At 43.2% G+C, this 11,025-nt stretch overlaps 1 protein-coding gene across 2 annotated transcripts; it reads left to right on the top strand.

Moving 5' to 3' along the window:
* Positions 1-291: 291 nt before the first annotated feature.
* Positions 292-9,996, top strand: mat2aa (methionine adenosyltransferase II, alpha a). Of its 2 annotated transcripts, XM_012822209.3 has the most exons (9): positions 292-625; positions 3,878-3,955; positions 4,077-4,199; positions 5,522-5,634; positions 5,755-5,898; positions 6,169-6,387; positions 7,004-7,186; positions 7,396-7,529; positions 8,021-9,996. In XM_012822209.3, exons 1-9 carry the CDS (start codon positions 535-537, stop codon positions 8,121-8,123), a joined length of 1,188 nt encoding a protein of 395 aa, XP_012677663.1. In that variant the 5' UTR covers positions 292-534; the 3' UTR covers positions 8,124-9,996. The 2 variants fall into 2 exon arrangements, with proteins under 2 accessions (XP_012677663.1, XP_042566351.1); XM_042710417.1 differs by lacking the exon at positions 8,021-9,996 and having other exon boundaries at positions 7,396-7,533.
* Positions 9,997-11,025: the final 1,029 nt, after the last annotated feature.

Below are 11,025 nucleotides of genomic sequence, written 5' to 3'. Positions count from 1 at the left end.
CATTACATTACATTTAGTAATTTAGCAGACGCTTTTATCCAAAGCAAGAAAACAATCGAGCTACGAGCAATAGAGACCTAGTGTAACATTACATACTACTTTACATAAGAAATACAAGTAAACTCTTAACATTACGAAACAAACCAACGCGGCAAAAACGAAGATGCTTAATTGAGAGTGGGGCTTTCAAGCTGCAAAAAAGTGTTATGGACGTCTCCACAACACAATTTTCTGCAGGACACATGCCATTGGTTCCTAGAAACGGGCAACACCACGTCCTGCGTGACGTTGTAGTAATGTCAATCAACAGGAGGTGGGACATACAGCTAACGTTATCGAATTCACCAGCAAACTGAATATATAATTTGCGCAAACGCACGGTGAGTGGAGGCTACCAGTTCATAGATGTCTTCGAAATCTGCGGTTTAGTATATATCCTGTGTACAAAAAGCTAGCGACGGACGACAATCACTACAAACGTCTGTATATCAATAGATAGCTGGCTAACGTTGCAAGTTTGTAATATCTCCGAAGATGAACGGGCAAATGAACGGCTTCCATAATTCACTCATCGACGAAGACTGTTTTCTCTTTACCTCCGAGTCTGTCGGCGAAGGACACCCAGGTATGTAATGTTGGCAAGTTAACCTCAAGTCCCTATTCCTAATAAAAATGAATCTGACAACGATCTTACTAGTTGTCAACCAAGGTCATGTTCGCCTACTAACGTTAGCTAACTAGCAAGCTAGCGTGCACAGGGTTGTTGCGACCTGTTATAATAACATGTAGCTGTCTGTCTGGGTTGCATCATGTTCAATATCACGAATAATGTTGAAGGCTACTTTGACATCACTTCAGATTATTGATAATTATATATAGTGCAATGCTAGTAATTTATGTAAATTGGGTGGCTGGATTTATTGCAGGAATAATGGTTTAGTAGGCCAGCTAACACGCGGTGATAATCAGGCTACACGAGGTGTTTGTGTTCGGCGACCAGGCTAATTCTTGTGTAGGTAGGCCACGGGCCCGCCTTCCTTAAATTGTTGCTGTCCACGCACTTATCAGCGTTAATGTATTATGGTGCGATTGCATATCAATATCTGTACGCATCACTTGTGTGTTTTGTTGCTTGTTTCTGTGTGGTGCGTATGTAACGACGATCATATTTGCAGACAGGCAGACTCGCGACGCTAAGATAATTTGATGTTTGTCTAGCTTAGGCAAGTTACATTTAGTTAGCTTGGAAAGATTCTCAGGGTAGTGGCAGTATTTCACCGCAGGTAATACCTGGACACAATCCAATCATCGTCTTGCAATTTAAGAATTGGGTCAACTGCATTAGTATACGTGTAGATACATGAATTCACAATAACCGGTTAACTTATATTCGTAACTTGCGTAAGTTTTGTGTTTGTGACGAGCAACATTACGTTAACGTAACATTACGTTTCGAATGTAGAGAATAGCGTTAACCCACAGTAATGAGCTAGTAATAACTAGTTACTGAAATGTAGACAGTCCACGAAGCCGTCGCTAAAATGATGTACTGTTCTCTACACATAATTCGTAATGTGGCTGCTGCCTCGCTTATTCTACATCCAACTACCTGTATGGCGGTGAGGTGAGCTCGTGTAATTAGGCCGGTTTATGGGCATGAATGAAATTAGCTCAGTATCAACCTCCGTGGCTGCACTTGAGGAGGGGTATTGTGGCTGATAATCTTAGCTTGCCCCCGGCCTAAATATAGGACTCGCCACTCCTGGGGCTGCAGTCTGCGGTGGCAACTGGATCCCACTGCGTTTTTTGAGCTTGGATGTTCACGTTACTGCAGCAAAGCAAATCTAAGCAAACTGATAGAAATGGGGCCAAGCAAGGCTGCAAGTCAGCTCCAATATATTTTGTGGTGGCAGTTACATGTCTCACTGTTCTGGTTCTTGCAGGACGGTTTATGACTGTTTAAAGATTGTAAAGTACGAACTTCATTGGTCACATGCTCACCAGTGTCAGTTTTGCCTCAAATACAATTGCGCCTGCAGTTTGTCTTTATGCAATGTCACTAAGGGTTAACCAAGGGTTAAGTAGACCATCGGATTCCTGCGATACTTGCAAGACACGGTCGGTGAAGGAATGCCATTGCATACGCAATTTACAGCCTGAAGGGTAAAACGATTGTCGTGTTTTTATGGCGAATTCCTAATGAAAACGTCAACGTTGTGTTTCTTGATTGAATCCGAGTTAGCTGGATGTGGCAATGGAATAGGCAAGGAACTTATTGCGGCTGATGAGAGAATCCGTTTATTCCGAAATGACAACTTGGGCAAAGTGTCAGTTGGCGTCTCCGTTCAACAGAACAGTGCACAGCGATGTCTGCAATACGATGTTCACGGAATTAAACATCTTACAACACTACCTAACAGACTAGACTAGCTAACTACAACCAGTTATAGGGCTGCAGAATAAACACACTTAAACAATGAAATAAAAGATTATCCACAGAAGTCCATTCGGAGGGGCATTTTGGGTATACAAGGTGTGAATTAAAACAATCAGCTATAGAGCGGGATCTTTTGGCAGCAAGAACAAACTCTGATTGATCGATTGATATTCAGAGGCTGCTGGTTCCAGTACGTTGTATGTAATTAACAAGTGTCGGAAAGGTTACGTTTGAAATGTAATACAGTACCAGTCAAAAGTTTGGACACACCTTCTCATTTTTGGAGAAGTTTTTTCTTTACTTTTATTATTTTCTACATGGTAAATAACACTTTTTTTTTTGTTCAGTACATCATTCCATATGTGTTCTTTCGTAGTTTAAATGTCTTCAGTATTAATCTACAATGTAGAAAATAATAAAAGTAAAGAAAACACTTAACACAAAAATTAAAGGTGTGTCCAAACTTTTGACTGGTACTGTATGTTACATTACTAGTTACCCTGTTTAAAATGTAATAACTAATTTGAGTACATTAAGTACCTCATCAAAGTAATGTAACTTATTACATTTCATACTTTGTGATTGTCAGAGGAGAGGCGGTGCAAATTCAAACAAGGGAACCAATAAAAAAAGAACACATTTGAGCGTATACTGCCAAAAGAATGGAGCCTGTCTAGACGGTGAAAAGGTGCAAAGAAACAGGATGAATGTCATATTCTACACATAAGCTTTAAGTCTTTTACAGAAAATAATATATTTGAATGTAACCCCTTTGTAATCACTGGCATTTTGATTAATAACTAATTTAGTTACACATTTTTCTCAGTAACTGATTAGTTACATTTATTTTGTAATTTAATTACCTAACTCTTTAACATGCAACTAGTTACTCCCCAACCCTGTATATAAACTACCTGTATTGGGTGGTAAACAAAAAGTGTCGACTTGATGTGCAGGACCGCTTGACGGCTGTGTGCTTGAAGTTACAGTATGTAGGATTTAGTGGCATCTAGTGTTGAGGCGGCAGATTGCAACCAACTGAATACCTCTCCCTTTCCAAGTGTGTAGGAGAAGCATTTGTGTCGTAAAAACGTGAAAGGCTTGTGTTTTGGTTTGTCTCTTCTGATGAAAATATAATTATGAATACTATATTCCATTTCTGCTAATAGATCACCCAAAATCCTTCATACTACATCTGTAATGTAAATGTCACATTCTCGTGGGGTAAGGAGCGTGGACAATGAGTGTTTGCTTGATCTTTAGGTTTTTTTTGTCGCTAGACCAGACGTTTATAGGATGATTCAGATGAGTGTCAACTATTAAAGTGAAAACCACCAATATTGGTCAAGGGGTAGACTCAATCACGTTGCTGTAACTTTATCATGCTAATTACTCTCTCTGTTCCTGTTTTCCTTTGCTTGGTTGGACTGGCTTCTGCAGACAAGATTTGTGACCAGATCAGCGATGCTGTGCTGGACGCCCACCTCAAACAGGATCCCGATGCCAAAGTAGCATGTGGTGAGTGTCAGGTGCCAAATGTGCTTGCATGCACGTTTCCTTCCACGCTCTGGCTCTTCAGGGTTTGCCCCCCCCTCCCCCCACTTAAACTCTACTTGCTCTCACTTTGCTCTCCCCCCAGAGACTGTTGCCAAGACTGGCATGATTCTGCTGGCAGGGGAAGTGACGTCCCGTGCCACTGTGGACTACCAGAAGATCGTCAGGGACACCATCAAGAACATTGGCTATGATGACTCTTCCAAAGGTTTTAACAGAATGACAACACGGCACACGTGTGCACACACACACTCTCACACTCTCACCGAATCAGAAGAATGCATTGCTTTTCTTTCAAATATTCTGTCCTTTAGAGTTGTGTTTGTATTGTGATTGTTTATTTTTAATCTATTAGCTAGGGTAGTACTGACCTTAGCTAAATTAATTTCCCTTGTGGATTCTACATTTCTCTCTCTCTCTCTCTCTCTCTCTCTCTCTCTCTCTCTCTCTCGCTTTCTATTGTTACATAATCTTTTATAGCTGTATATTTTAATATAGACCACCTCATATAATATAGACCAGTGTGATCCTCATCCTGTAACTTTCCTCCTGTTTTGAAAGAAGGCACGTGCAGAAGGGTACTGTGTCCTCTCATGCAGACGCACGTTCCCTTCTGATTGGCCAGGATCTATGAAGACTGCTAGTGACAGTTGCCGGGGATCAGTTTTAATACTTGACCTGCTTTGGGAACCGTGACGTGTGACTCTGAAATAACATCTTGTGTGAAATAAGATCATCTGTGGAGTGGCAATCCATCTCTCCTGTACTGATTATTCTAGACTTGTTGAAGGGAGAAATCTTTATCATGCTAAACGGTGCAAACCTATGACATCGACGTGATACCGCTTTGAGTGGGCGTGTTGTAGCGTGTGGAAATAGCATAACAGACTGGACTAGTGAGCTAGTTAGCAGGCTAGCCAGTTAGTAGGCTATCTAGTCACTTGTCTTTATATCAAAACTGTCATTCTGTTCAAATAAGCCCAGGATTAAATATATAACATATCAGGAACAACAACAAGCCCTTACAAGGTCATCCAAGCCTTTCTTTTTAGCAAATTAAACGACGCCACAGTCCTGCAATTTTCAAACCGTCAGAGACAACACCAAACAATCTGATTGGCTGCTGCCGGGGAAAATCGCTCCTCATTTGCATAGGATTTAACTTTTTCCAACTTTTTTCGGTCGCGTCGCCCAAAACTGTGGTCTACGTCACAATGGATTGGCTTGAAATGCATGGGATTTAGAATATCGCGTTGCTCATTACGGTGTCATGGGTTTGCACCGTAAGGCATATTCAGTGCAGGACTTTTTTCCATTTTTTGATTATTGAATACTTTTGTGTTTACTGCATATCCAGTTTAAAGAGTTGTATCTTATTGCTTAGCTGCACAAGTGTTTTTACAGGATGGATACATTTGAATAGTAAAAACAAATCCCACGCATGTTTATAAATGACTAGAATTTTTGTGCTTGTAAAGATGACATTTTAAAACTGAACTTTAAGCTTACTGTAAATGCTTGTATGTCTAGGCTTTGATTATAAGACCTGTAATGTGCTGGTGGCCTTGGAGCAGCAGTCCCCTGACATTGCACAGGGGGTCCACCTGGACCGCAGTGAGGAGGATGTTGGAGCCGGGGACCAGGTGAAAGACATACCCATGCACACTGTCCAAACTAGGAAAGCTTTTGAAAATAGTAATATGGCATAGTGCGTTAAGGGTTAAGTCTGAACCAACGCTGGCATGTTTTTTTTTTTTTTACAGGGTCTGATGTTTGGTTATGCAACCAATGAAACAGAGGAGTGCATGCCCCTCACAATCATCCTCGCCCACAAGCTGAATGCCAAGATTGCTGAGCTACGACGCAATGGTGTCCTGCCCTGGCTGCGGCCTGACTCCAAAACCCAGGTTCGTGTACAGGGATGGGCAACGCTTGTTGAAGATAAACAAACTAGCAGTGAATGTAGTAGAATGTAGTAATTTTGCCACAGTCAATAAGAACTGTTCAATCAATCAAGAACAACTTATAAATGTACTAAAAATGACTGGAATCAGACTCTGTATTTGTGCACTCAGAAAATATATTTCTAAACTATAACTCGGGTCATCATTTGTTAAGATTCGGGAATGGCAAACACAGGCTCGTAAGTTGACACGCGGTGTGGCACGGTTTTGCAGGTGACGGTGCAGTATCGCCAGGACCGCGGTGCCATGCTGCCGGTGCGCGTGCACACGGTGGTGGTCTCGGTGCAGCACGACGAGGGCGTGTGCCTGGAGGAGATGCGTGACGCGCTGAAGGAGAAGGTGGTCAAGGCCGTGGTGCCCAGCGCCTACCTGGACGAAGACACCGTCTACCACCTTCAGCCCAGCGGTCGCTTTGTCATCGGGGGCCCGCAGGTAATAATAATAATAATAATAATAAAACTTTATTTATATAGCACCTTTCATGCAAAAGAATGCAGCTCAAAGTGCTTTACAGCAAATACATAATATGCACAAAGAAATGACATGCACATAAAAATAGACATCAAAGAAACATAACAAAGATATAGTGCAAAAAAAATAAAATTATAATTATAGAGATATATTTAATCCAACCCCTTAATATCACCAGTAGAGATTTAAATTAAATGTAATGGCCATGTTTGTCATTATGCTCCAGTTTATTATTTTCACCTATTCATTTTTGTATTGTTATTGCCTAAGGTGGATGTGTTTGGGGAAGAGCATTCATTCCTGATTTTGGAAAGGTTGTTAGATCTTAGTTTCAACATTTTTAGTCCTCCTGGTTCAAGTGAAGGGATTACCGAATAATGTCGGTTACCTTCGGCCTTTTGAAGGGCCTTGTACTGTTACCCTTTCATATCAGTGAACTGTTGAAAGGTTGTGGCTCCTGCTGCTGCAGCTCATTTCTGTTGCTCGTCTTACCTTTTGAAATACAAATGAATTATTCACATCCTAGCCTGCCGCGGGTGGTTGGTAGACGTTAATGGGCGTCCTCTTCCTCCCTCAGGGCGATGCGGGGCTCACTGGCCGTAAGATCATCGTGGACACCTATGGGGGCTGGGGAGCTCATGGGGGTGGGGCCTTTTCTGGAAAGGACTACACCAAGGTGGACCGCTCTGCTGCGTACGCCGCCCGCTGGGTGGCCAAGTCTCTGGTGAAGGCCGACCTGTGCAAGCGCGTACTGGTTCAGGTGAGTCTCGTACTCGGGGGGTTGTGCTGCGGGCTGGTAAAAGATTGGCCTGACTTGCTGATGTATTGCAACTTTAGCTTGTTGCTAATTTTACTTGTGTGTGTTGCAAGCGTTCTGTGAAACTTCACCCAAGGCTAGAAAATGACCCAAATCATCTCTGATAAATGAATGTCCACCTTGTCTTCCCCGTGTTGCTTTTCCAACCCTAGGTGGCCTATGCCATCGGTGTGTCCCATCCTCTGTCCATCTCCATCTTCCACTATGGCACGTCTCAGAAGAGTGAGAGGGAGCTGTTGGACATCGTCAAGAAGAACTTTGACCTCCGGCCTGGGGTCATCGTCAGGTAGCGTGCCTCCATCTGCGGCGACCTGTTGCCCCTGTGTGGACACCTGGTGCTGTTGTTAATACAGTGTAGGAGGTTTAAACAAGAGAGGAATTGACAGCCCTTAACTAAGCCCTTAGTCACTCTAAAGACTTAATATGAACCCATTGGTAATTCAAATGCAGAAATAGAAATGACATAGTATTTGGAGGGGAAGGGTGCAGTTGCTAGCAGCTACACCTGAAATTTAGCAATTTTTCTTAAACTGTAAGGAAATGGGTATCATTTAGCTTCCTTGTAGTTATCTCTCTTCTTAATAACCATTAGCCGTGTCCAAAACATAATCAAAGCCCTTCGCCAATCAATGTAAAGCTGAGTGTGATTTCTTATGTACAGTAATTATACAAGCAGTAAGCTATAAGAACACTTCTAAATCAGTTGTTGGTACTAAGAGCTTGTAATGGCCTCTCACCATAACTTGTTGTTGTGGTTTTTATGTGTGTGTATTCCAGAGAGTTGGACCTGAAGAAACCCATCTATCAGAAGACCGCTTGCTATGGCCATTTTGGCCGCGATTCTTTCCCATGGGAGGCGCCCAAGAAGCTTAAATACTAAAAACAGTAGAAAAGAACCTCTGTGTTTTCCCCTTCTCCTCTCCTAATGGTCTGTGCTGGCAAGAGTGTAACTACAGAGAAACCTACCAGCTCAAAGGAGAAGCACGGGGGAAAACCAGAAGCACCATGCCCTGTGAATGACCTCCCCTATCCCCCCCCCCTCTCTCTGTCGTTCTGTCTATATGCACTCTGAGTTAATTTGGCTTTGATGACCCCATGCCCTAACCCTTCCTCACCATCGCCCGCCCCCCTTAGCCATGAGTGTGCCCCGCCCCTTGTCGTTGCCCTAGTACTGTATGGTTCTATTCTTTACCATCCACCTGTCCTTCCATCACCCCACTCCTGACCCCATCTGATCTAGTGATGGCACAATGGAAGACTAAGATTGTTAAGGAGACACTATGCATCGCTGTCTGAAGCCCTAGACCTGCTAAAAACCCATTCCCAAAAAGGTCTAGGTTTGCTTACAAAGATTGAATTGAATTTTTGAACGGGATCAAAGCAAATCCCTCCCCCCCCTCCACACGCACACACATCTCTTATGAATCAAAGTGTTTGTAGAATGCACCTGGGTGGAACTCAAGAGATCCACAATCGGGTTGTCTCAAATTGACCCTTTTCCAACAAACAGTCACTCTCTCCCCTGCAAAAGCGCCATCGTTTTCTGACGTGTTACAGAGAAGTCAGAAGCTGCTAATCCCGCTGTCCCCCTCCTTGGTGGCTGTTTTTTGCAGGGTTTTGTTGTGGTCTTGTGTTTACCCTCACCTCCCCTGCCCCCCCCCCAGCCAATACCTCTACAGTTTCTTTGCGTTTTCCCAACTTTGGTGAGGAATCCACATAGAACTGCGCTGAAGATCTGTTGTGTGTGTGTGTGGTGTACTGTACGACCATGGGTGTTGGCAGAGCACTCCCCTGAGCAGGCGCGTGGCCGCGTAGGGTGTAGCTACAGAGAAACCCCACCTCCGGCCGGCCCGCTCAGGGAAAATGCCTTCACCCAAACTTGAATTTACTACTTGAAGGAATACAAATAAAAATCCGCGTGGCCAACCTCCTGCACCTGGGCCTTGGTGTGCGTACAGAAAAGCCAGGGACCAGTTGTGTGGGGAGGGACCGCCTTTTCTATCGTTAATGTTAAAGTAAAACTGATTCAGACCTCTCTCTTTTTTTTTTCTTCCTTTGTTTTTGTCATTTTGCCTGGAAATTGTGGTTCCACCCATTCCTTTGTGTTCCTCCTGTGGCATCCTCATGGTGTTCTACAGAAAAGCCATGTTTGCCACAGGCCAGCACGTGCTGATGAATGCTCTGACCATTTTGTTACTTTTTATCCGACAAAAGAATTATAACGACCGAGAATTACCATTGCGCGCACATGTTTTTGTTTGTTTTTACGAGTATTTTATTAAGTGGGTCTCCCTGCACTCTCGCAGACAGAAGCAAAAGTCTGGCTGGTGTTGTACAGAGAAACCAGCCTCGTTTACATGCTCTCGACGCAGGGCTGCGGGAGAGGGCCCACTTCTTTTTTATACTCCTCAGTTCATTTGACCTTTTTTAAAAACCAGTGATGGGAGTGTCAGACTGGTCGCTGAAAGAGTTAAAAAAGTGCCTTTTTCTGTTATTTTCCCTCCCTTGTCTCCCACATTCCTCAATCTCATTTTGTCCGCTCACCTCCCCCCCGCCCCCACAAACCCCACCTACAGTGGCTATGTACCTTAACATGGGGCTCTTCGTACATACCCCTAAAGATCTCATGAATACCCCTAAAGATCTCATGAATACCCCTAAAGATCTCATGAATACCCCTAAAGATCTCATGAATTCTTTAAATGGCCATGTCCCACGCTTAAGTGATTTGAATAAAAATCTGTCCAAGATTATTGTTGTGATTCTTTTTTTATTTATTTTTTGTTTTAAAAAAAAAAAGACTAGCACAGCTAAAAAGATGTACAGAGTGTATGGCATTATCAGGAAACATTGGTCATCTTGCCACTTGAATCGTTGCAGGTCTAAATATGTTTTAATAATTATTGTAATTAATAAGCACTGGCAGAATGCATCGGGTGTATGTAACTGATTTGCTAGACCTTCAGAAAGTTTCACCAGAGGCAGTTGAGGTACCTAGGCCTAACATCAGTGTGGTTTATTTTATTGGAAAGGTCTGAGAAAGTCTAGCCCTCGTGCTGGCATCAGGGGGTTCTTTTCCTTGCCTTATGTGAACATTTTCAGGCCAACTGCCATGTCATTTCCCCACTGTTTATTAGATGCCATTATGGAGATCAAGATCTCTTCTGTGTTACCCAGCAGAAGAAATGATTTCGGAAGTCTGTAGAATCCACACCATACAGATATTTTGCTCAGGTTAAATGATACTGACAAAAAGACTCTTCTACCTCCTGGATTTTCCAGCTTGAAATTGCTGTTAAATGTTGATGTGTTTGAACCTTGGGAATATTATCTTTACTGCGGAACTCTCCCCATTTGGTGTCGATGACCCAGTTCCCTGCTAGAGGACTGATTATGGAGATGACCTGTGCACTTGATTGGACAGGTTGGAGCAGGAGGTATTTCTGTCCGTCTCTGATATTCTGTGCTCAGCAGCTTTGCCATGTAAGGGCCGTGTCTAGTCTGGAGGGGGCGGTCGAAACTCACAGTTTTCAGACCAATAGATTGAGCGCTATGTGCCAGGGTTTGATAACAACTGGTGACTTTCTCACACAACTGCTAAATGTGACCGGTGACTCTCCGGTGTAATTTGACACGAGGTTTCCATGTTTAGCCCTAGATGGTTCCAGAAATGAGGGAAGACAGTTAGTTCCAACTTAGCAGCACGAGGCTTAGACTTCAAACTGGGTGTCTGTGTCCCTCGAATCAGGTTTGTGCTCAACTAGGTATATGTTGTCCCACAT

The sequence above is a fragment of the Clupea harengus genome, chromosome 18 (assembly GCF_900700415.2).
Source record: "Clupea harengus chromosome 18, Ch_v2.0.2, whole genome shotgun sequence".
Taxonomy (NCBI): Eukaryota; Metazoa; Chordata; class Actinopteri; order Clupeiformes; family Clupeidae; genus Clupea; species Clupea harengus.
Note: the sequence above shows the minus strand (reverse complement) of the source record. Positions and strands in the feature narration are given on the sequence as shown.

Coding starts and splice junctions, on each gene's coding strand:
- mat2aa (XM_012822209.3), top strand. CDS start 535: ATGAACGGGCAAATGAACGGCTTCCATAATTCACTCATCGACGAAGAC. Junction 5,635..5,754: donor ATGTTGGAGCCGGGGACCAG/GTGAAAGACATA, acceptor TTTTTTTTACAG/GGTCTGATGTTTGGTTATGC. Junction 7,187..7,395: donor GCAAGCGCGTACTGGTTCAG/GTGAGTCTCGTA, acceptor TTCCAACCCTAG/GTGGCCTATGCCATCGGTGT.